A 27,092-nucleotide genomic window follows, 5' to 3' on the forward strand; every position below is an offset into this window, starting at 1 on the left:
TTTACAGGCATACCAGAAATTGATACTACCTGAACAACACACCATTATTACATTATATTATATTACTATATTATATTATTTTATTATACTATATTTTCATATATTATCTTGTGGTTAGTAAGATATCATTCCCCCGTTTGAACTCTGAAAAAGCCAGTCACTGCAAAATTAATAGCCATGTATTACTACTTAACCTTACATACCTGATAGCAGGACTAGTATTATTCTGATTACCTAGAAAAATGTGCTATTCAATTTTATGTTATCACACTGAATGCCTTGTTATGCATGCTGCTGCTAATGTGGCACTGCAGGCTTGTATGTTAACCTCTTTGCATAACAAAAATAAAGAATTAAAAAAAATACAAAAAAAAACCATAATTAGTGCAACAAGCCCTTATTGTGTGTGCACAATACACAGGAAGAATTTCTATTATACTTGCACTAAACTCCTAATATAGGTCCGGAAGATTTATAACAAAAATATATGGGACAGTCCTAGTGCAATATTGTTTGAGCAATAAAACCTAAAATAAACTATCTATTAGACTAGGACTCACAAAAGGAGAGTGAAAAGAGTGCCACTTAGTATAGCCTGGGGAGGATCAGCACCTTGTGTGTGCGGGATCCAGTATTCCACAGCAGCAAGGACTCACCCACAGCTGAGGTTGTGACTTTAGTCTTTTTTCAAGCAATAAACAATTTAAAGCCAACTTCCCACTTCTTACTCAGTTGTTTGTGTTACCCAGTGGTCCTCCTGCATGTAACGCTGTTGTCAATGTAGGGAGCTCTCACTTCTGTGTTCGGCACATTGATGCTCGACGTGATGAAGCAATGCATTTCACACTGTCTCTCTGATTTCTTAAGCGTGGATCAAGTCCTGCCTTCTTGTTAGACTTTATATAGCAGCAATATATGGAAATGCACCATATTCATATTAAGAGTTCATAGTACCATATAAAGCAGTATACTATTATTCAAAGAAGTTATATAAAAATATATGGACTTTAAAGGACCACTATAGTCACCCAGACCACTTCAGCTCAATGATGTGGTCTGGGTGCCAGGTCCCCCAGGTTTTAACCCTTCAGATGTAAACATAGTAGTTTCAGAGAAACTGCTATGTTTACATTTGGGGTTAATCCAGCCTCTAGTGGCTGTCTTCCTGACAGCCGCTAGAGGCGCTTCCCCAACACTCAATGCGAAAATGGGATTGAGCACGCAGAACATCCATAGGAAAGCATTGAGAAATGCTTTCCTATGGGCGTTTTTAATGTGCGCGCATGCACATTCGGCTCCCTCTGGAGCTGACGTCGGAGGGGGAGGAGAGGTTACCAGCGCTGAGGGAGCCCGGCACTGGCTAAAGGTAAGTGGCTGAATGGGGTTTTAACCCATTTAGCCCAGCGGGAAAGGGGCCCTGAGGGTGGGGGGGACACCAAAGGACTATCTAGTGCCAGGAAAACAAGTTTGTTTTCCTGACACTATAGTGGTCCTTTAAAAGCAACATAATGTCACTCACCAAACGATATAAAGGCAATTGAATATTAACTAATCAATCTGAGGAAGTCATAATGTGAATATAAAAGTATTAATGCCCATATATTCTAAACATAAGAAACATACCTGAAATATAATACACAATCCCGCATATAGATATAAACATTACAAACATATTAATTATTAAACTTTTATGGTAATCATACAATAGGAAACATCACAAAACAATTCAGTAAGAGTAAAAGATTTTTTTTTTTTTTTAAATCATTGCTAAAAAGAAAAATTGTATTTAAAAAAAAAAAAAATAATATATATATATATATATATATATAATTTTTTTTTTTTAAATACTATATATATATATATATATATATATATATATTATAATTTTTTTTTTTAAATACAATATATATATATATATATATATATATATATATAAAACCGAAAATAATCTTTTAAAAACCCATCCCATCTCCTAAAAAATATTTACCTACTATTAGAATGTAGGATTTTTATTATTTCCACTTTCCCTTCTTATTTCTACTCATGTTTCTATTGTTAAATGTTGCTTTCTTTATATACCAAATTAATGTGACATATGTTTTTCAAAATACTGTTCAATAAAAATAGTTTGAAAAGAATCATAAAAAATATAGAATAAAGAAAAACAAAAATTGAAAATAAATATTCTAAATTATGTATCTGTAAATTAAGTGTCAGGGGTCCATCTACTAAAATACACATTAGAAAAAATAAACTGAATTATAAAAAAAATGCCTCAAATGTCTCTTTAATGTTAATTAGGAAGTTAATTGGTATATTTTAGTGTTTCATTCACTAAATATTGAATTGTGCATTAAAAGTCGAAGCAAAACTTTGGCAGCAATAGAATTTGCAAAATAATTATCCTACTTGGCTATAACAGCTTGGCCATATTTTGCAATTCGATGTTTAGTGAAAAAAAACCCTAAGAATTTTTTTACCACTGTTGTATGAAATCTCAGAGTTTGTATTTTGTTATGCTTTTTTTTGTCAAACATTGTTCTATATAAAAATTAAAAAAAAAAAAGTTTTCCTAAATTAGAACGTTGTGTTCACAGCTGTTTGTCATACTGAAAGACAGGAAAACTATGAACTAATTATTCCCTTTTTAAATTACATTCATACAGATTCCCAAATGAAATACAGTCAGGCCTTCTGGAAGTCATATCCCCGTCCCCACATTTTTACCCAGATTTTTCACGTCTTCGAGAATCATTTGGTGATCCCAGGGAGCGTGTTAGGTAAATATGGATTTGGAAGGTTTGCTATTACTGTACACTGTATCATTCTGTAGACAAGCACTCCTTGTGACCATTGTATTTTTGATTTGTAATATACATTTGTTTTTCACTTGTCAGTGGCACATTCTTATGGGCACATTCTTATGGGCACATTCTTATGGGCCTGGTATTAACTTCCCATACATGTCAAGCACCTTAAATGTGAACACATGGCAATCCAGACACTTATAGAAATCAAGCTTAGAGCAGGGGAAAAGGGAACAATGGAAAGACAATAGACTATTGTTGATGAGTGCAGATGCGATAGCAGAAACAGACGTGGTTAAAGAGCATTTGTAATCGAAAACAGATATAACATGGAGTTAGAAAAGTACAGAAATTTGAGAATCTGCCCGTGGGCTAAATTCAGCAGTTTTGGAAAAGCTGATCATTTTCATTTATTTATTTATTTTCACTCAACTACTTTCCATGATTCATGCAATTACCTTACTGAAAACCAATCCATGAAAATAAATCAAGCAACACTTTTGTCATGGAGAAGTGACAATCTGCTGCTAGCTATTTATGCAATTTAAAAAAGTAATTTAGAACAGTATAAGATTTTTTTATGTATGCATGACTATTTTCTCAATACACATTTTAAGATAGTTACTATAGTCATCACTGTTTTGATTTGAGTTTTATTGTTTTGGGGTTCTGTGGTAAAACATACCCAGGCCAAATATTAAGAGGTCCTAGAAGCAGTGGCGGAACTACCTCCGGTGCATGTGCCATCTTTGACCAGGAGCCTTTAGCAGTGTGACCTTGTCTGTGCAAAACTGCAATGCTATGAGGAAGTGAATACAAGTCACTTCATCCTAGCTTACTAACAAGCCACGCAGAGGGGAGGATCAGTGAGGAGGGAGGCGGAGAGCCAGGAACAGGGAGAATGGAGAGCAGACTCCCATCACACTGGCAGATGCAACTGAACCCCAGTGAAGCCACCCTCCTGCACAAAAAGGGTATGGAAGCAGAGGGAGGGGGTGGCTAAAAATATGTAATGTGATATTTATGTGTATGTGTGTGTTATCTGTGTGTCTGTATGTGTGTCAGTGTTTGTGTCTGTATGAGTCACACAAAAAACAACTCCGCCTGCACTGAGGTTCTGCAAGGCCACAAGATACGTGCTCTGTGTGGGGCAGTTACTGCAAATACTCCCAGCAAACTCAGAAAGCAGAAGCTGCAAGCAACACTCACAGACATTGATGGTGTGTTTATTGGAGGGTCAGCCATCCCCTAAACAAAGTACAAAGTTTTGGCTCAATGGAGCCTTAATCATGCATGATTATGGCTTCATAGAGCTGAAACGTTGTGGTGTGGCTGGACTGTTGCTAGGTGCCTCATGCATGAGGGTAGTCGGAAATACCTCAAGGCATTCAGTCTCTGCATTCGCTTCTCACAGTGATTGTTTGTCTCAGCCCATAAGACATGAATAGAGGCTCTTTTTTTTTTCTTCTTTAAATGCAGGGATCAACATATACTACCAAGTGTCACGGCAAGGGTGCATAATTCATTATTGCACTATGGAATATTATCCTTTAATGTAATTTGTGTAGTGCCTGCCTGGTAGAGATGGAATATTGTCAAATAATAATGTCAAAAGGGGCTAATTTGATTGTATGGAAGGTTTATAGCCTTAATTCCTTTTGAAGCTGGGACACTCACAGAGGTCAGATGACAGAAGTGGTACTGTAAATTGCATAGGAATGTGAAAGCTGCAAGGTGTGAGATTATACACCTGAAAAGCCTGAAGGTCTGGCTTCAGGCATATGGTATGTACCTCTTTGATATGTTAATGGCTATTCGCCTTGTTCCAGTATCATATCCAAAAGGAAAAAAACATTAAAATTTACCCACAGAATAATAATTAAGCCTCATTTTTGTTATATTTGGAATGTGACCAGCGCCATCTTCTCAACAAGCTCAAACATGATTGGCATAATTTAACCAACGGGGAAGGAATTGTGATGTCCGCCATATTGGGTCGTAAGTAAGGTATGCAACATATGTATAGAATGGGAAGATGCAATTATTATTTCTGTGACAGGTACATAAGAGAAGATAGAACCAAATGTTTCCATTTGGATTGATGTTGGTCTGGAACACAAGGGGGTGGTCACTCATTATCGCTATAGATACGCGTTAACTCCACCTCTAGACCAGGCGTGGTAATCCACAGGGTATATATCCAATGATACTGAAATGTCTTGGTACATGCTTGGGGCCAGAATCTAAATCTAAGTGAGTCACCATTTTTCCTACCAGAGACCCCCTGGGGCAGAAGTATTTACTTTGAAGAGCTGAGTAAGTGATTAGGACTTTATTTTATCCCTTTTGGTTTTTATCGGTTGTTGGTGTAAATAATTCGTTTTTTTAATTATCTATTTTTTTGTATGCACTCTGACTATTTTTGCTCATAATAAACATTCATTTATTAAGTTCTGCCTTTGTCTGGTAAAGAATCACATTACCTGAAGAGACTAACTAGTATTTTTGCAATTCCTTAAATATTGTGCTAAGTTGTATTTGGTGAGTTATATTATTTTTTAAGTGTGGGTGGTGGTAACGGGGATTTTGTAATTATTTCCGGTGTAATGCAGACACATAGTGAACTTTAACCCTCTCACCACCACAACTAGGTCACGCACGCTGTTGAAGTAGGGTGCATTTGTGTCACCAAGCTATTGCTGAATGCCTGACAAGTGAGGCAGTGTGGCAGTAGAACTTCACTGGCCTCCATGCTCAGTGATTGCTGTGAGAAGCAGTCATAGGAATTGCATGTTTTGATTGACAATTAGGCAATGCAATGATTGTAATTGGCTGTTTCTGTGATCACAGTGCCCTGCTGTCCCCTTGAAAAGTTAATGGGACACAGTCATCACTGTAACTGCTTTTCATTATCTGCTTCGGTATCTGAAGTCCCCTGGCACCATCTTTCCATTCAATGTTAAACCATTTGTAATATTTTAATGCTAAACAAGTCCCAGGCAGTTCTTCCTTTCTGTGCTGCTTGGGCTAATGATAAAGCATTTGCATGAGCAGCAATGGGTTGCTGTGATAGTCTGAAAGCTGTAAGGCTGAAGCAAGTGTGTAATCTCATTGCTGGTGTGGTTCGAAGGAAGTGAGTAATCTCTGCTTTAACCACATTTCCACTAGGGTCCAGACTGTGGGCAGCTAGTGACTCTTATTCAGTGTTAAGCTGCTAGAAAATGGTTTTACACTGAATGGAGGAACAGTGCCAGAGAACTCAAAGTATTGTAAACAGTTCACCACTGTTTAGCAGGACCACTATAAACACACAGGCTCAGACTCAGACACACATCTCAATGGGTGCATTGGCCCTGTTGTTTTAGTCCAGAAATGTAAAAAAAATTTGCTGATTTTGTAGATACACCAACATTTTCATTGCTGGGCTAAACACACCTCAAGTGGCCTTGGAAATGCTAGTTAAGTACGAAATGGTTAACTTGAATATTTAGAACATTGGGACCCTGTATATGCTGCAATTTGTCTGCATTTTTAACTTCTTTGGCTGAATGAAATAATTAAAAAAATAAAATAAAAAATCCGCAATAGAATATGCCTTGTGATGTTTTCTACTTCAATTGAATTTCAGTGAGCTGACCACTCACTCAGCTATCAGGGTAAGAGGACAGAGATATATTTGCAAGCTTTATTACCGGTATATGGAGTAAAGTCAAACTGTGCAACAGAAAATTTTTTTTTGGTGTTTTGTGGTCTTCCTAACAGCCTTTAGAGGAGGCTTCCACTGCTTTAACAGAGTCAGACTCTGCTATGGGACAACTAACGTCTTCATGAATGTGCTTTAATGTTGATCATAGGGAAGCATTGGATTCAGTGCTTTTCTGTGATGAGCACGGTGCTCACTGTGCATGTTCTTCATGTCCCTAGTGCTTCTTAGAAGCATTGGATTGGACAAAAAGACGAAGAGGAGGCTGCTTGCAGGACATCATCACAAAGGTGAAGCGGAGGACTGCACAGAGTGTTTCTTGGTGCTGGAAAAAAGATTTGTTAAACCATTTACCCCATTTTAAAAAAAATGTATTTCATGTGGAGAGGGGAGGCCGGTCTGAATCTAAATAGGGAATAGAGCACTAGTTTGTATTCCCCAATGCTATAGTGTTCTTATAGATTTAGAAATAAAAAATGGTAAAAGGTAAAATAAACACCAATTTATGGACCATGTTCTCAGCATCACATGACATTGTTGTGTCCCAAGTAATTTTGCAGCTAAATATAGAGAAAAAAGAAAAGATAATCCAAAACTTCTTTGATGCAAGTTGTGTGAGAAAATCGCTTCTTCTAAAGGAAATGTGCAATATGGCCTTAAGCGGAACAGCTTACATTTTCTGCCATTGAGGAAAGTCTCTGGATTGTTGCATGATCGATTTTCTTAGAAAGTAAAATAATTTATGTAAATCTGCATAAAAGAAATTTGGCCAGTAAACCCCGAGGTGACCATCAAAGGGGGAGAACTGTCATTATAGTATGAGCTTGTGGGAAGGCACCACACACAGATGCAAAATAGTGCTCCTGGTAAAACACCAACATACACTTACTAAATGGGTTAATTTTTGACAGTATTATTGTGCTGTGAATCCTATTATTATTTTATAACTGTAAATAAGTCAACTGTATGTCTGCAATCATATTTTCTATTGACTTCTTTTGAACGAAGAATGGATATCGTTAAATATGCATGTACATCTAGCAGTATATCATTCCATATACAATGACAAATTTAGACTTAAGACATACAGGGACTCGGAGAATAATTACATGAACGCTACAGTGAGGGGAAAAAAGTATTTGATCCTCTGCTGATTTTGAACGTTTGCCCACTGACAAAAAAATGATCAGTCTATAATTTTGATGGTAGGTGTATTTTAACAATCAGAGACAGAATAACAAAAAAAATCCAGAAAAACGCATTTAAAAAATGTTTTATCAATTGATTTGCATGTCAATGAGTGAGATAAGTATTTGATCCCCTATCAATCAGCAAGATTTCTGCCTCCCAGGTGTCTCTTATACAGGTAACAAGCTTAGATCAGGAGCACTCTCTTAAAGGGAGCGCTCCGCATCTCAGCTCGTTACCTGTATAAAAGACACCTGTCCACAGAAGCAATCAATTAATCAGATTCCAAACTCTCCACCATGGCCAAGACCAAAGAGCTATCCAAGGATGTCAGGGACAAGATTGTAGACCTACACAAGGCTGGAATGGGCTACAAGACCATCGCAAAGCAGCTTGGTGTGAGAAGGTTACAACAGTTGGTGCGATTATTTGCAAATGGAAGAAACACAAAATAACTAAGTTTCCCTTGGTCTGGTGCTCCATGCAAGATCATACCTCGTGGAGTTTCAATGATCATGAGAACGGTGAGGAATCAGCCAAGAACTACATGGGAGGATCTTGTTAATTATCTCAAGGCAGCTGGGACCATAGTGTCACGTATTCATCCGCTTATAAAAATGTGGTTAATGACATTTACTGTCCACACAGGAAAAGTTGGGCCGAGCAGAAGGGTTAATGCTGAGCAGCAGTTATGCAAATGGGAACCTGGTAACCGACTTTGGGGTCAAAGGCCGGTTACAGCCTATCAGATCTAGAGGAGGGGTATTGAGGCCCAGTTCTCATCCTGCTCAGTGCCCTGTCGTGTTTTCCCTTGTGGTTGTCCGAGAGCGCCTTATTTATTCTGGTTATTTGACTTTGGCATTGATTTTGCCTTCCCTGTTTTCTGGTATCCCTGACTCCTGGCTTTTTCTCATAGTTGCGTCTCTTTCTGTATCCCTTGACCTAGGCTATTCCTGACTATTCTTTGGTACGTTAGTCCAGCCATTCTAAGGTCCGGTATACGTTACCTATTAGTCTTCTGTGTTACACAATTCTACGTGCTGGATCATACTGTAATCCTGACATTACGACATGGCCATAGATCCTGTAGAATTGTGTAAGTACATAGCTGCTTGCAAAAGAAAACTGGAGGAAAATGATCACAGCATGGATCAATTTGCCCAGGCCTTCAGTACGCTTCTTACTCGAACAGCGCATCTGCAACCTGCGGTCTCACCTCCACCTTATGTACCTCCACCTATAGTACACAAGGAACCTACTATCTCCCTATCTCCTCCGCTGCATTTTGATGGTAATATTCAAGAATGCAAGGGATTCCTTAACCAAATGGAGTATAATTTTGAGATCTCACCAGGATCTTTTCCCACAGACAGAGCTAAAATTGGTTACCTGATGAATCAGTTAAAAGGTAAAGCTTTAGCTTGGGCCAATCCATTATGGAGAGTAATAGGAGTGTGGCACACAATTACCAGGAGTTTCTTACGGAATTTAAACTTACGTTTGAACCTTTAGGCAGGGAGGACGCCTCCACTGCTTTGAATCACATCAGACAAGGGAACCGGTTTATCTCGGATTATGCCATAGAATTTCGTACCCTGGCCTCCGAGGTAGACTGGACTAGCAGTGGGCTAATCTCTGCATTTAAAAAGGGACTATCTGACACTATGCTAGATGAGATTGCTGCCAAAGATCTACCCAAGAAACTTAACGAGTTCATCACATTTGTTATGCAAATGATAATAGACTAAGAACCAGAGAGAATACTAGAAATAAGACCAGACGTATGACTATGCCTTTAACACCCCTTCTGTTCGAACCTGTTGTTCCTGACCTTCCTATACAGTCCGAACCTGAACCCATGCAGTTGGGGGTCACTAGACTGTCAGAGGCCGTGAAACAATATAGGATAGGAGAAATGAAGGTTTATGTTTATACTGCGGTATTAATGTACATATAAGAGACAATTGTCCCATTTGTCCGAAGAAACTACTGCACCTAAGTGCCTTAAGGAGACAGGTCTTGGGTTTAATGGAGACGTCCCCTGAAAAGGATAAATATAGATTTCTCATTGATATTTCGATTATTCTTGACAAAAAGCACTTTTCATGCAAAGCCCTGATGGACTCAGGGGCTGCTGTAAATTTCATTGATGTCCAATTTGTCAAGGATAATACTATACCTATCAAGGAGAGACTATCACCCCTAGCTGTTGAAGCTATTGGTGGGAGACCACTCTCACAACCATTAATAACGCATGAAACCTTACCCATAAATATTTCCATTGGTGCCTTACATAAGGAAGAAATCCACTTCTGCTATCATGAGGTCATTCAGGAGGGATGTTAAGGAATATGTGCAGGCTTGTTCTGTTTGTGCGGTTTCCAAAGTGCCTCATAAACTCCCTTGTGGCTTGTTACAACCTCTTCCTATTCCTGAGGTCCCATGGTCCCACTTGTCCATGGACTTCATTGTTGAACTTCCTAGTTCTAACCGTTATATCACCATACTCGTGGTTGTGGACCGTTTTTTTTTTTTTAAATGGCTCGTTTTATTCCTCTCAAGAAATTGCCATCATCTCAAGACCTGGTACTAATCTTTGTACGAGAAATTGACGTCTGCATGGCATTCCTCACAATATAGTATCTGACAGAGGTTCTCAGTTTGTGTCTCGGTTTTGGAGGGCCTTCAATAAACAATTAGGGATTGAATTGTTTGTTTCGTCCTCTTACCACCCCCCAGACCAATGGTACTGCTGAGAGTGCTAACCAGTCCTTGGAATTATATTTGTGTTGTTTCGTTAATAGCACTCAAGACAATTGGTCCGAATTACTACCATGGGCCGAGTTTGCTAGGAACAATGCTGACCATGACTCCTCTGGGCATAGTCCATTTTTTGTTAATAATGGCCGGCATCCTACTGTCCTACCTGCTGTTTTTTCTGATACGGCTATTCCTGCTTTGGGTGATTGTGTGGCTTCCATACGTGATAACTGGGTTAAAGTTCAATCTGCTCTAGGTACTGCTGCTGACTGTTTCAAGCATCATGCTGATGCACGTCGAGGTGCCAACCCTGTTTACCAAGTGGGTGAGAGGGTTTGTTTATCTTCTCGTAACATCAGGCTCAAAGTCCCTAGCATGAATTTTGCTCCTAGGTTCCTTGGACCTTTTCGTGTCCCTCGTAGGACACGAAAAGGTACTCTCTGGCCCTTCCGGCCTCCTTGAAAATTCCTAATACCTTTCATGTGTCCTTATTCAAACCTCTTGTGTGCAATAAATATACTGTCTCAAGTGTCCCTCCTCCTCCCTTAGTTGTTTCTGGACAGGAAGAGTATGAGGTCTCCTCCATAATTGGTTTTCAGGTTTTCTCTGGGCACTTTACAGTACTTGGTGGATTGGAAAGGTTATGGACCAGCCGATCGTTCTTGGGTTCCGGCATCTGATATACATGCTGGCCGCAAGATTTGCTATTTTAACGCCAAATTTCCTCTCAAGCCTGGTCCTGCCCGCCCGGTGGGCGTTCTTCAGGTGGGGGGTAATGTAACATATTCATCCGCTTATAATTATTAATGACATTTACTGTCCACACAGGAAAAGTTGTGCCAAACAGCAACCTAATCAACAGAAGGGTTAATGCTGAGCAGCAATTATGCAAATGGGAACCTGGTAACTGACTGCAGCACCCGCAAAGTCCCCCTGGCCAAGAAAGCACATACAGGCCCGTCTGAGGTTTGCCAGTGAACATCTGAATGATTGAGAGGAGAACTGGGTAAAAGTGTTGAGGTCAGATGAGACCAAAATCAAGCTCTTTGGCATTAACCCAACTTGCCGTGTTTGGAGGAGGAGGAATGCTGCCTGTGACAATCTGTGGAGGGAGCTGAAGATTGGAGTTGCCAAACATCAGCCTTGAAACCTAAAAGGATCACTATAGTGTCAGGAAAACCGCTATGCTATAGTGCCCTGAGGGTGCCCCTCCCGCGGCGCTGAAGGGGTTAAAACCCCCTTTAGCCACTAACCTTATTCCAGCGCCGGGCTTACTCGTCGCTGGTGACCTCTCCTCCCGTGCCGACGTCGGCTCTGCGCGATGGAGGCGAAATGTGCCAACAGCGTCGCAGATGCGCCTCTAGTGGCTGTCCGGAAGACAGCCACTAGAGGCTGGATTAACCCCAAATGTAAACATAGCATTTTCTCTGAAACTGTTATGTTTGCATCTGAAGGGTTAATACCTGAGGGACCTGGCACCCAGACCACGTCATTGAGCTGAAGTGGTCTGGGTGACTATAGTGTCCCTTTAATGACTTGGAGAGGATCTGCAAAGAGGAGTGGGACAAAATCCCTCCTGAGATGTGTGCAAACCTGGTGGCCAACTAAAAGAATTGTTTGACCTCTGTGATTGCCAACAGGGGTTTTCTCATCAAGTACTAAGTCAAAAGGGTCAAATACTTATTTCACTCATTGACATGCAAATCAATTTATATGTTTTTTGACATGCATTTTTTGGATTTTTTTATTATTATTATTATTTTGTCTCTCACTGTTAAAATAAACCTACCATTAAAATTATAGACTGATAATTTCTTTGTCAGTGGGCAAACGTTCAAAATCAACAGGGGATCAAATACTTTTTTCCCCTCACTGTAGTGTTCATGTAATTATTTTCCGAGTCCCTCTCTATCTCTTCTTTTCCTTGTATGTCTTAAGTCTAAATTTGTCATTATTCAATTGTCCGTTTGTTTACCCATTATATAGAACGGCAAGATGCATTTACTATCTAGATAAAATAATCATTCATATTTATGCTTCCTTACAATGTTCTGCAACAAATTCACAAACATACTATAGTGACTTCAGCTTCTGAAAGCTTACCTGCTAATTTGTAAAAAAAAAAAAAAAAAAACAGAGATCACGCACACCACTTCCACTCTCCAATTTGCAAGCTGTTAGTGCAGAATAAGGTGGTAATACCTCCTATAGATGGTGATGGATATTGCATCCTGTACCTGTTCATTAGAATCAATGCATTTCTCTACAGTGTGTATGTGTACATGCACTAACACACATACATATACATTTATGAGTTATGAGAAGCATCTTTTCCAAAAAGATATCGGGTCGGACACCAGCAAGTGCATTGTCACTTCTGGTCACAAATAGGCTAAACCAGAACAGTTTACTTTGAATCACAGAAAAAATACCAGTGAGAATGCTAAGCCATGGCAACATTTGATGCACAGCAGGAGAAAAAAAAATGAATCCAAAGGCTTGAAAAAAATAATAATAATAAAAACGAATAAACTGAAATATGCTGAGGAATGTATAAAAATGAAATACAAATACACAAGTAGAAAGATATGGATCTGTAAGTCTGAGCATTTCACATCTAAAACTGCAGCAAAACAACTATTCTGATCTGAAAGCGGCACCGACTCGGTTGTAGTATTGCAGGTGTTTGTTGTGTGGATCATGTTGTTGCTGAGGTTATTAAATACAGCCCAAGAGTCATTAGGTGCCTATTTTTTACTCTAAATATAGAAGCTGTAATATTCAGCAGGATGTTAATATTCACTGATGTAATTATATTCACCCGTACAAATTCCCCCTCTTGAATATACTGCTAAACCACTTGTTTGCTTTTTGCAGGTGGAGGACAAAACAGAATCTGGATTATTGTTTCCTAATGATGTATGCTCAATCTAAAGGCACTTACTATGTGCAGGTAAGTGTAGATTTAGGGGTACCGAGCATTCTATACTCAGTCTCTGGTTATAATAGCAATAACATTACCTTCAGCTTTTAAAAAAATATATATTTATATTTAAACCACATTACACCACAGATTTTTCTTACATTTATTTTAATTTTGTTTAACCAATTCGGGATCCATTTTGATTAATTTCATTAGAATTGTTACTGTAATTCTGTGTGTCTATGTCTATGGATTTACTCAAGTTGAATCCAAGCAAACATCAGGAAAAAGTACACTAATTTAATTATTATTCTTTTGTTATTTTTTTTTTATTTTTTTTTTTATAAACAACATTTTTGTGTTGATTTTCTTTAGATGAATTTGCTTTTCAAGGTTATGCTAGCTAGTCAACAAATAATGTGCCTGTAAATTGAACGGGATGCTTTAATAAAGGGATTATTTTCCACAGCTGTGTAATGAGTTTGTTCTGTACCATCCCTAGGTCACTGTAACAAGCCAAGGTGATTTTGACTTTGATTTTTTGTCTTGCAGCTGGAAGATGACATAGTAGCCAAACCCAACTATCTGAGCACAATGAAGAACTTTGCCCTGCAGCAGCCATCCGAGGAGTGGATGATTCTGGAATTCTCCCAGCTGGGCTTTATTGGTGAGATTTATAGGAAGTAATTATCATGGCTGTTTATTGAGTAAAACATTCTTAATGGATAATTAAGCACACAGTGGAAACCAATAAGCATTTAATGAAATGCCACCCATGATCAGGTACAACTAGACATATCATAAATCTAACATTAGCATAGCTTCTCTTTATGTATGACTGGATAGATCACATAAGCATTTTTGTTGTTTGGGGGTCCCACTTTGAGCCATGGTGCCTGAAAGTATTTAGTTGTAATTAAAGGGGCATTCAAACCACATTAACCACTTAAATGTTAAACTTTAACCCTACTTAAATAAAAACTGTGACTCCCAAGCACTCTCTCCCATATATACACCCACAAATCATATAGGCACTTGTGCACCAAAAAAGAGTATTCTCACAAATAATGCTTCAAAAAAAAAACTGTACATAATTTATACAACAAACAAATATTCTTCTGAAAGAGAGAGCTTCAGATTATCCTCAAAGTATTATCTTCTAGTAAATGATCATAAAGGAACACTATAGGGTAAGGAACTCAAACCATGAGCCTTTTAAGTTACAATTTTATATATATATATATCTTAACCCAGTACTAGTGTAGCTTGATGTTTTTTTTTTTTGATGGGGTGGTGTGGGAAGGCAAGTTTGTGATGGGAGCAAGCGGCATCATTTCTGGTTTGTGTGGAATTTGGTATAAAATTGGAGGCTACACAGCATCATAATGTTTCTTGTACTTGGATACAAAAGTACAAGTTGGGGTGGTTATCACTTGTTGGTATTTCGAACAACCCCTTTCCTAGGATTGATGTTGATGGTTGCTGCTGCCACTTCCATCATGCCAGCAGAGGGTATTTCCCTGTCCTCCCGCATGGGTTATTTCTTGCTCTGCTAGTATGATACACTCTAGCTATGCCAGATTAAGGTATTTAATCTGGCATAGCTTAAAAGGTAAGTTAAGATGTAGGTTTAATGGCTTACATATTTGTTTGCAGGTCTCACAATTGTTTTCTATCTACATTGATGTAATACCCCAAATGAGTTTGTGTGCAAAAAACTGTAAGGAGTGTTACTTATAAAGCATTCATATTTTGTTTTTATTTAAGTGCCACCTGGAATTAAAATATATTGTAATTTTTTTGAAATCCTCCCAGTGGTAGAGTATTGCCATCTACTCACACATTTCTTGAACACTTTTCAATTGTTTAATTTTCTGCTTCACTGATTCCAGATTGTTTTCAAAAACTAGTTTTAACCTTTGTTCGCTTATTTTGTATAATAAAAACATCATAAAGAATGATGCCACTGGTATAAACAGGAAATAAAGCCTTTCCAGTTATAAAAAGTCACTTGTGAATATGGGTTAGGAGCTATTGTGGGTGCAGGGGCATAGGGTTGTAGTGGGTGCTATGGAAAATAGAGGTTGTAGTGGGTGCTAGGGGAAATAGGGGCTGTAGTGGGTGCTAGGGGAAATAGGGGCTGTAGTGGGTGCTAGGGGAAATAGGGGCTGTAGTGGGTGCTAGGGGAAATAGGGGCTGTAGTGGGTGCTAGGGGTAATAGGGGCTGTAGGGGATGCATATGATACATGGGGATGTAGAGGCTACATAGGTTAATTGGGGCTGTAGAGGCTGCATAAGTTAATTGGGGCTGTAGAGGCTGCATAAGTTAATTGGGGCTGTAGAGGCTGCATAAGTTAATTGGGGCTGTAGAGGTTACATAAGTTAATTGGGGCTGTAGAGGTTACATAAGTTAATTGGGGCTGTAGAGGCTGCATAGGTTAATCGGGGCTGTAGAGGCTGCATAGGTTAATCGGGGCTGTAGAGGCTGCATAGGTTAATTGGGGCTGCATCGGTTAATTGGGGCTGTAGTGGCTGCATAGGTTAATTGGGGCTGTAGTGGCTGCATAGGTTAATTGGGGCTGTAGTGGCTGCATAGGTTAATTGGGGCTGTAGTGGCTGCATAGGTTAATTGGGGCTGTAGTGGCTGCATAGGTTAATTGGGGCTGTAGTGGCTGCATAGGTTAATTGGGACTGTAGTGGCTGCACAGGTTAATTGGGGCTGTAGAGGCTGCATAGGTTAATTGGGACTGTAGAAGCTGCATAGGTTAATTGGGGCTGTAGTGGGTGCAGTGGGTAATGGGGACTGTTTTGGCACAGCACTCTTCTGCTACCTGTCATCGGTCACTGTCCGCGGCCATGCTACTCAGGAGGGAGGTGAGTTGGCGGGAAGATCACAAAGGGTGGGGTTGGGCAGGGGAGAGGAGAGGCACACAGAGGACTGAGAGGAGAAGCACACAGAGGACTGTGAAGGGAGAGGAGAAGCACACAGAGGACTGTGAAGGGAGAGGAGAAGCACAAAGAGGACTGTGAAGGGAGAGGAGAAGCACAAAGAGGACTGTGAAGGGAGAGGAGAAGCACAAAGAGGACTGAGGTGGGGAGAGGAGAGGCACACAGGACTGGGAGGGGAGAGGAGAAGCACACAGAGGACTGGGAGGGGAGAGGAGAAGCACACAGAGGACTGGGAAGGGAGAGGAGAAGCAAAAAGAGGACTAGGAAGGGAGAGGAGAAGCAAAAAGAGGACTGAGGGGGGAGAGGAGAGGCACACAGAGGACTGAGGGGAAAAAGAGACACACAGAGTGCTGAGGGGGTAGAAGAGGCACAGGAGGGCTGAGTTGGTAGGATTGGCAAAAAGAGGTTCAAGGGGTTTGAAAGAGGCACACTCAGGGCTGAGGGGGTGGGAGGAGACACAGAGGGCTGGAGGGGCACTGAGAGACGGGAGACACCTCAAATGGGTCATTTGGTGGGGGGATGCACGCAGAGGGGGGAGGAGAGGCACACAGAGGACTGAGGGGGGGAAGAGAGGCACACAGAGGGCTGAGGGAGGCCACACAGGGGGGTGGGCACGGGAGAGGCACACACAGGGCTGAGGCGGGGACACCCCAAGGGGAGGACTGAAGGGGTGTCAAGATGCAAACAGAGAACTGGAGGGAGGAGAGGCGTGCAAAAGGGGAAGGCTCTTAAAAGAGTAGTGAAGACTGCTCAACTTTCATCAACTAAAGAAAGCAGTGCGCTCGGAGAATAAGAAGAATCGTTAAGGACACATTTCATTAAAATTATGGATTCTTCAATCAACTTCCCTGTGGAAAACGCTATTGCAGGACCCATAGGATTGAGAATAGTTTTGTTCTCTCTGTGGTGATTTTTTTTTTTTTTTTTTTTAAATCTATAAGCAATAGTTTCCTAGGAATATAATTGTATTAGGATTTAGTTATACTGGTTTGTCTGCTAGTATAAACTAGGCTTCTACAAGTATTTTTTTTTTTTTGTCTTTATTTTGTTGTGCACAAGATAACAGACAAGGCTAACAATGCCAAGGCTAACAATGCGCAAAAACTCGGACATAGTAAAACATTGCCATGACTTGTATTTCAAGAGCACATTTTGTAATAGTAAAATAATTGAGACAACAATAATGCTGCGGGTGTGACTGAAAGAGCAGTTAGCGTGGTAATAAACTTTATCTTGTAGTTATGACATCTCTAAGATAGCTATAAGGTTGAAATGCACACACCGCAGAAAAAAATTAAAACTGGGATTTGTCATCTTATTAATACTAAAGCTTTATAGGCCTCATGAATTTGAAAATAAAATAAGACAACAGGTAAAACTTAAGCAAAAACATAGGTCGGAATAGCGGTCACTGTTATCCCTGCAGTTGTTGAGTCTGCATCATTGGACCTATAGGCAGCCAAAGTCCCCTTTCACCCTATTCCAGAGGTCAGCACACTAGTAGAAGAAGCAGGATGGTAAGCTTGGAGTATATGGGGTTGCCCATGACAGTCGGCCTATGCCACTGGAAGGCCAAGGTTGGTAGGGTAGTGCAGTGTTGCTGGTGCCCTTCCATCTGGCCCAGGTGCTTTTGCAGTAAAGCTGGTTGGTCTTGTCAATGTCATTTCAGCCCTCTGCCAGTGCTGGTAACCAGCAAATTTTGCCATGCCAAAATCATGGGGCAAAGGCTGCCGGAGCAGGTGAACTGTGTGTGAATTTCGCATCCTTGTCAGATCGGATTCAGGACAAGTGGGTGTGAGCACAAGGTCCAGAGCAGTGTGGCGTAATCCTCTGCTGTAGGGGCCGCTTGTGGTGTCTCCTCCGCATTGCCGCTCTGGGGACCCTCGAAGGACGCTTGGTCAGGCAAAGTCAGCCTGCGATTCTGTTCTTAGGATGCCACATCTCGAACCGTTGGAGGCCCAAAAGGGTTCAAATATTGCATTGAGTTGCCTCAGAGATTGTGTTACTAGGTCGGGGTGAGTGAGCCCAGGCTGTATGTGTTGTAGGCCATGTGGAGTACTCGCCACCACCATTGTATGAGCTTGTACTGTGTCAGGGTATTGGCAGGTACAGATGTAGCGATTTAAGGCTGTTGCTTGTCGCAAGCCAGTGGGGACCAGAATAACCTTCGTCGGCACAGAGGGGGTAGGTGGAGAAGCATAGTGTTGTACAGGATAGGGGAGCGGCCATCTCTCCCTCCTGATGGATCTGCTAGGCCTCGCTGGGGCTGCCGTCTAAGAGGCAGAATGTCAACAACCAGAGTGATCCAGGACACCTCGGCTGGCTCCAGGAGCTGGTACCGTAAGTCAAACAAAATTGTTTTCTGGGCTTGTTTATGGCTATAGGATCCTGTCATATATACCAACGGTAGGGAAGTGGTTTTCCTTTTTTTTTTTTTCCATACATATACTTAATAAAAAAAAATATATACCTGTAAGGTTTGGGCCTGCGTGAAGGCTGAACCAATGTCTTATGAATGTGCACTCATTTTGTATTTGACTACATAATTATTGAACTAGTTTTTAACACTGTTGCTACAAATGTAACTTTTACATATACTCATTCAGTTAACCTAGTCCAACTCCATTCTTAGGTATAATTATTATGCAATGTACATATATCAGCACAAGCTACTAATTATTGTTTAATGCTGGGGAGCCTCTAAGCTGGCAATTTGCATTTATATCCACTTTTATATTGCAATGTGATTGAAATGTTCTGCTCCAGGGGCTGATTATATCCCACATTACAATGTGCTACTGCAATATTTCTAGTTATTATGAAGAAACAAAAATACTTTGGACGAAGTTTTGATAAAATCACACCAAGTTACATTTTAAGCTTGTAATAACTCTGCAAACTGCATTTCCTCTGCAAATTTTACCTAATAGGTTTAGTATTATGTACAAATTCACATTCTTATACAAGATAGAAAAACAGGGATTTAGGCGCTCACTTGGTTAACCGAGTGAGAGGCAGCAGTAAACCGGCAGTGTTTCCCAATACCTGCTAGTGGTGAACCAAAATAGAAGATAAGTAAGGTAGTGAAAAGGTGCTCAAAGTGGATGTAATAAAATAATAATTTATACATAAATATAGGCAATCTTGATAATGCAATCGGATATGACCCTCAAAGGAGACAAAAAATACAATAGAATAACAACTGGGTAATTCACTCTACCGGGACAGTCCCGGCAAGGAGGACTGGTGGGCAGCAACAGGGGTCCTGCTGCAAGGAACAGAGAAGCCCTGTTTACTGCACAGAGCAGCATGCTGCCCATAGGACAGACAGCATCCATATATTTTGTATTTGGAGACAATACCGTTCTCTGTACAGCCCAAGCTCCTCATAGGAAAGCAAAGAGCTGTTTGCTATACACAGAGCATGGTTAGACTAGTCACTACATACTTAGCCAATCACAGGCTCCCTTACATAGTCTGCATAGTATTAACATGTACATGATGGCTGCTGCAGAGAGTACCACCTGTTCTGCTGTGAGAAAGCATGCTGCCCTGGAAGTGACTAACCTGCCAGAGGAACTTCTAGGTAGGTACCTCAGCCCCTGCCCATAATCCCTCTGTCTTTTACCCTCTCTCCCTCATTCTGAGCTGTATATTAGTGCACTGCTAAATCTTTTAAAATATGTACAAAGGATCAGCGCTAATATACTAGATCTTACAGAGATAAATATATAAGGCAGCACACCTGAACAATAGGGCACCCTCATAGGCCCTATAGAGTAGACAAAACTAAAAAAGGTGAAGGGGGAGGCGGCGCCACAGGTGAAAAAAAAAAACCTGATTATAAATTATACAAGCACATATACAAGACACTATATAATAGTAAATACATACAAGATAAAAAACCAAAAAGAGTTTGAAATATGGATAATGGATAATAATCAAGAGTCCAAAGAGTAAGTCCAAAAGAGTCTATGCCTGATAAATACAGCAAAAAAAGTGCAAATAAAACCTTGTAAAAGAAGTCAATCACAAATAAATCTATTATCCACCTTTTCAGTCCATCATTTAGGTACCCTTACCCACTGCCCATTTTATATTCCCAGCTGACCATTTTGTTACCTTGGTATCCAAATACCAAATTTCTCTGTGTGACTCCTTGCTCACACTCTACAACTGCTTTTTTTTTTGTTTTTGTTTTTGTTTAGAATTAATCCCTACATTCTTGCAGCCATAGAGGGATAAGGAGGGATTAAGTAATGTAAAAACACATTACAGACTGCCTTGTATGGCACAGATACTTGGTGTAACTGTACTTATTTTTATTGTGGTATTTACTCTACCAGGGACATTATTTCTTACTTTCTACTACATTTTAAAGAAGTTGCTTTCCTAGAAATTCCATCAGATTCTTCAGAAGCCACTTGCAATCAGGAACGTTTTTATTTTACATTTGGTTTTGTCACACTTTATGTAATAATAATAGTATTTCTGCTTTTTTACAGATATTTCAGACACTGTCTGATATTGCAAGGGACATTTTAACCTTACTAATATTATTGTAAATTGTGAATCAAAAATATGGAAGGTTAAATTGGGTAAATTTCGGGGGGGCGTGGTCTGCGGTCGGAGCGAGCTGGACGTACCTGCGTGAAGCTCCACCGGGATCGCCGGACCAACAGCGAATTTCAGCAATCAGACTGTGAGTTTACCGGCAGCTGCCTGCGGGGAAACCCGAGATGGACAAGCGGGCCCCTAAGAAGCAGACGAAAAAACACGCTGAGCAGGGAGTGACGGTGTCGGATCTCTTTGCAGCCTCCCGCGCCATGAGGAATTCCACCCAAGATGGCGGACGGGAGAGCACAGGAGGGCCTCGATCTCCGTCCAGTCCTGGCTCCAGCGCGACACCCGGACCCCAAGAGCCAGATACTAAGCAGATACTGGCTACCTTGGCAGAGGTAAGGTCTTTCCTGGCAACAGAAATAGCCAGGAATACCGCTGAGGTCAAGGCGGAAATTCATGCCCTGGGGACCAGAACTGCAGTCTTAGAACAGCGTGTAGAGTCCATGGTGGGAGCCCACAATGCGGCCGCGGCCCAAATTAACCTCTTAACGTCCAGGTTGGCGGCGGCTGAATCTGCGTTAGATGACCTGGGTAACCGCTCGCGCAGGAATAACATTAGGCTGCGGGGTCTGCCAGAACAGGAGGGGGAAGGCTCCCTGATTGAGGTCGTATCCTCCATATTTAAACCGCTCCTCCCAGATATATCGGAAAATCATTGGCACATAGAGAGAGCGCACCGCGCATTGAGAGCCCGCCGGGTGAACGATAACAAGCCCAGAGATGTCATCATCAAGTTTCAATTTTTTCAAACGAAAGAAGCCTTGATGAGACGCGGGAGAGAAGGCCACATTAAGTATAAAGGAGCGGAATTGGCCTTATATCAAGACCTGACGCCGGACACCCTGAGGCAGCGGCGGGAATGGCGGCCTATAACGGAATTGCTCCAGCGGCATTCCATTAAATATGCATGGGGATATCCGTTTCGGCTGATGGCGTTTAAGGACGGCCGCTCTAAGATTTTACACCCGGGGGGCGACCCGGTGTCATTTCTGCACGAGCTAGGGGTGCAAGAAACAGGAGGAATCACGATCCCAGATGCAGCGATGGCGACGGTGCATCCCCTCCCCCGAGATTGGTACACGGCGGGCGAGTGAGGTCTGAAGGGTGTTCTATTTCATTTTGGGGCCAACTCCTCGTGGGGATGGCTGGTGGGGGGTGTTCTGCATCCTGATTTTGGGAGGAGGTGTTTTTTCTATTTGCGGGCAAGTTCTTCAGTTTTTTATCTTTTTTGGGAGTTTGGGGGCTCTTATACCCGCTAAAATTGGGCCCTCTACACTCGGCCTGAGGCTCTCTTACGGGGGGGCTCCGGTTTACCATGGGGAGGGTTAGGGTTTCTATCTCCTGGCAGGAACTACCTAAGGCGAAGTTGAGGGTAGTGTCCCCCTTTTTTGGGCCCTTCTGGGGACTTCGGGTCAGTGCTCATCCATGCCCGTACCTAGGTTTTGACTGAAACACAGTGCTAAGGCTTGCAGGTGCATGGATGATTTTCGGGACCTGAACTTAATTTTTCAAAATAGCCGTCGGGTGGCGGGAAGGTTATGGAGGGCGGCGGGGCGGATTGCGGCAGGGAGAACTTATTTTTTCTTTCTTTTTCTGTTCCACAACTATTGCTTTATGTTAAGGCATTGCCTGTTTTCATATCCTTCTATATATTTCTATGTTGGATTGTTGCCATCTAGCTTAAACCGAGGCTAACTACCAAGAAAAGTAGTGGTGGGTGGCGGGGGGATACCATTGTTCCTCGCTATCTTTTTGTCAGTGTCACTCGCGCCACCTAGTAGAGCATTGTCTCAGGGGGCCCCTTAACCCCTTGAGGACCGAACTTAAGGAAGGAAAGGTAATTATGACATGTATCACACGTCATGTGTCCTCAGGGGGTTAAACACGTGGTAAGGCGCGGGATTTGCGATTTTGTGAAGGGAGGGGAGTTCTCGTGAGTCTCAACTGCTCCGATTCTCATTTTCGATTACGGGGACTGTACCATACTTTTTTGGGCTCTACATTTTCCCTGAAGTGTGAGCTGGGGCAACGCTGTACTCGCCATAGCTCTCCTGGCCGGGCTTTCTTAGGGATTTATGTCACAGCTCTCATCCTTGGTGGCAACATTATGCTTTTTAGGGGATCAGGAGGGCGGGAATACTGCGGGATGGGCGGATGGATGGGGGAAGGGGAGAGCCCAGAATGGTGTACAATTATACTGACCCTCGTCAGATTGTGGTGAGATGCCCCTACTAGGCGACTGTAACGGCAATGGAGGCTTACGATGCTATACTATGCGAATGTGGTCTCATTTACAATTTAAAATTTAGGTTGGTCTGAGTCCCTGCTCCTATAGGACCTTTCAGGAATACTGGAGGAACGGGGACTCACACCCCACACATGCCTGGCTACCGGTAAGACCAGGCACCTGTTGTATATAATATGTTTCTCGATTCTTGTTTTCCTTCTTTCCACTTTACTCTTTTCCTTTCCCTTTTTATTCCCTTTGCATTCCCTACCCTACTTTTCCCTGGAGGGGGGCGTGGGGGAGACACCCCTAAGGATTGGCCGGAGATTAAATGGAGTTCACCTGAAGGACGTGCAAGTCCAATCAAGGAAAGGAAGCGGGACGGCCGGTGAGAAAACATTGATTGAGGTTGCATGCACTGAGCAGACTAGAGCATACGGGCGAACCATGGTCCTTCCACCAACGAGAAAGGTACCTGGGGTCAATTTAGTGCGCATGCGTAACAATATGCCCTATCATAGCGAAACCAGTAGGGCAGGTCCATGCCGGTAAAGATATTGTCACTGAATGTTAAGGGACTTAACGCACCCAAAAAAAGGCGCCTTATGTTTAGGGACCTCAAAAGATTAAACCCAGACATAGCCTTCCTGCAGGAGACACACATTCAAGCGTCAGCTAAGTTTGCGCTTAGGGACCATACATACCGCACCACTTATGAGTCTAGAGCTCTAAATAAGAGGAATGGGGTAGCAATTTTGATCCATCACAGATGCCCGCTCACTGTTACAAAGATACACACAGACTCGGGAGGCCGCTTCGTACTCCTGTCAGGAACGCTCTACTCCCATAGTATACATATTCTTAATCTTTATGGCCCGAACGACCCCTCCAAGGAGTTCTGGGCAGAATTGACTCAGGTAATCAATGCATTGCCACATGGAATGGTGATAGTAGGTGGCGATTTCAATGCAGCTCCATGCCCAGCGAGAGATAGGGGATCTGGTAAAAACCTCCCTAGATCACACAACAGGGGCGGGCAAGACAAATTACTACACATCTTCATACAGGATACAGGCCTTGTTGATGTTTGGAGGGCGCAACATCCTGATGAGGACGATTTTACGTTCTATTCAGCACCCCACGATACATACTCGAGAATTGACTTCTTCTTGGTCAATCCCTCCTCGGTTCCCAAGGTGTCGGAGTCGACTGTAGGCTCCATCACTTGGTCGGATCACGCAGATGTGTCCTTAACACTAGATAGACTAAGTGTGGCGTCCCCGTGGTCCTGGAAATTGAATACGTCTATGCTTCGTGATTCTGAGATTGTTGAGACGGTAAGGGGGGAATTGACTGACTATTTTGCCAGAGAAGCCGAATCAGGACTGTCTAAGGTGACGGTGTGGTCGGCTCACAAAACGGTGATTAGAGGCATTTTGATTCGCGAAGCTACACTAAAGAAAAAGCGCAAAGCCCTATTGCTATCATCCCTTCTGGAGTCTTTGCGTAAGGCTGAACAAAAACATAAGGCGGACGCTACACTCACTAGTTTGCGGGCGGTCCAGGACCTGAGGGCCTCGGTCAGGGGAACGCTACTTGACGAGACGGCGCGGGCTATCATTTGGTCTAAACGGACCTACTTCGAAAAAGCTAACAAGATGGACACCCTGCTGGCGAGGTCGCTCCGACCACGACAGCAGAGGACCCACATCACACAAATCAAGGATGCCTCGGGTCAAAGCCGCACAGACCCAACAGACATAGCAACGGTATTTACAGAATTTTTCACTCAATTGTACAATCATTCCACAACAGACCCGGCCAGTGTACAAAGTGAGAGGGACAGATTACAAGCTTTTCTTACCGGGCTGGACTTGCCAAAACTAAAAGAGGCGGATGTTGAATACTTGAGGAAACCTATCTCGGCAGAGGAAGTGGACATAGCAATCTCTGCCTTGAAGAGCAATAAGGCACCGGGACCGGATGGTTTTGATGGCTCTTACTATAAAATTTTTAGGGAAGAACTTGTCCCGCATATGGAAGCTTGGTTTAACGAGTTACTGGAGGGAGGACCTCCTGATAGAGACATGTCACTTGCAGATATTGTATTACTGCCGAAACCAGGTCGGGATCTGTCGTTCCCGGAAAACTTTCGCCCAATATCCCTTATCAACCACGATTCCAAACTACTGGCGAAAATTCTAGCCGCCAGGATTAACCCAATGCTGTCTCGTTTGGTTCACCCCGATCAGGTGGGGTTTATACCAAATAGACAGCTTTTCGAGAATACCAGGCGTAATGTAGATCTCATATGGAGACAAAACATCAGGAAAATACCGACAATGTTACTGTCATTGGACGCCGAAAAGGCGTTTGACAGGGTTAAATGGCCTTATTTATTTACATTGCTGGACCATTTTGGCTTCCCAGCCCAGTTTACGACGGCAGTGCGAGCCATGTACACCAACGTCAGGGCGCAAATTCGCATTTCGGGCGCAAGGATAAAGCCATTCGATCTGAGCAACGGTACTAGACAGGGCTGCCCATTGTCCCCCTTATTATTTGCTTTATCGTTAGAACCACTCCTTCAGGCAATACGCGTAACTTCGGACATTAAAGGGATAGATGTAGGTGGGCAAAGATATGTGGTATCGGCATTTGCGGACGACGTATTATTGACTCTGACTGAACCGAGAGACTCTATGGCGGCATTAACGACCGTACTGAAGGATTTTGGGGAACTGGCCGGATACAAAGTGAATATGGACAAGTCTAGCGTACTACCTATAGGTATGCCAGAGACGGACGTCACTTACATAAGGATGACACATAGCTTACGAATAGCGAGGGATTACATAAAATATTTAGGCATCCGATTAACGGCAGACCCATCTCAAATGTTTCAACAGAATTACACCCTGCTGATACGGACGTTGATAGCGGACATGGAGAACTGGACTGATAAGGCGATTTCTTGGATAGGGAGGATCCATTCTGTTAAAATGAATGTACTCCCCAGAATATTATTCCTGTTTCAGGCCCTCCCGATTAAAGTAACTAGGTCTGACTTAGGGACACTTCAACAAACGATAGGCAAATTCATATGGCAAAACAAAAAACATAGAGTCTCACGCAACATCCTCTACCGAGCTAGGGACAGGGGCGGACTGGGCCTTCCACACTTACATTTTTATTATGAGGCAGCCCAACTGGCCCAGGTGGCAATGTGGCACTCTCCACCGGAGGAAAGGAGATGGGTAGACCTGGAAGCATCCCTTATGGGACTGGATAGGCCTCAGTTCTATATGTGGACCCCTAGAGAGCACAGACCACACATCACAGTGCCCTGTCCAGCGATTATCAACTCTCTGAGGATATGGGACGCAGCCGCTCCTAAGTATGGCCTGGCGTCCTCCCCTTCTCCGATGACCCCTCTCTTGAGGAACACGGCATTCCTACCAGGAATGACGGCCCGGGATTTTAGAGGCATAGAACGGGCGGGGTTGCAGAGATTATACCAGTTGTATGAGGGAGGGTCGTTGGTGACATTTGAGGATTTGAGCAACAAAACATCTTTGCGAACCTTTGATTTTTTTAGATACCTCCAGATTAGAGCTTACGCCCAAGACACTCAGGTTAAAAAAGCCGCAGTAGCAAAGATGACATTCTTTGAAAGAATGTGCGCGACAGAACAATTCCCGAGCAAACTGATTTCGCTTCTATACTCACAGTTGTGCAATAACACTTTAGAATGGGGAGGAATTACATATATAGATCAATGGGAGGCAGACTTGGGGGAGACACTGGAAGGAGTGGAATGGCAGGAAATGTGGGAGGCGGCCGCGCAATCCTCTATGTGCGTCTCAATACAAGAACAAGCATACAAGACGCTGTTTCGATGGTATGTTACCC

The 27,092-nt window shown here is 42.2% G+C and overlaps 1 protein-coding gene across 2 annotated transcripts in view; it reads left to right on the forward strand.

Moving 5' to 3' along the window:
* MGAT4B (alpha-1,3-mannosyl-glycoprotein 4-beta-N-acetylglucosaminyltransferase B) overlaps positions 1-27,092 on the forward strand; it is a 399,376-nt gene that overhangs the window by 188,188 nt on the left and 184,096 nt on the right. For both annotated transcript variants that reach the window (XR_010090437.1, XM_063447906.1), the window contains exons 6-8: positions 2,667-2,780; positions 13,336-13,411; positions 13,934-14,048. Coding sequence is in view for 1 of the 2 variants with exons in the window: in XM_063447906.1 (XP_063303976.1) it covers positions 2,667-2,780; positions 13,336-13,411; positions 13,934-14,048 (305 nt within the window). In the remaining variant the exon portion in view is untranslated. The remainder of the gene's footprint in view (positions 1-2,666; positions 2,781-13,335; positions 13,412-13,933; positions 14,049-27,092) is intronic.

This window comes from Pelobates fuscus, chromosome 3 (assembly GCF_036172605.1).
Source record: "Pelobates fuscus isolate aPelFus1 chromosome 3, aPelFus1.pri, whole genome shotgun sequence".
In the NCBI taxonomy this organism is placed as follows: Eukaryota; Metazoa; Chordata; class Amphibia; order Anura; family Pelobatidae; genus Pelobates; species Pelobates fuscus.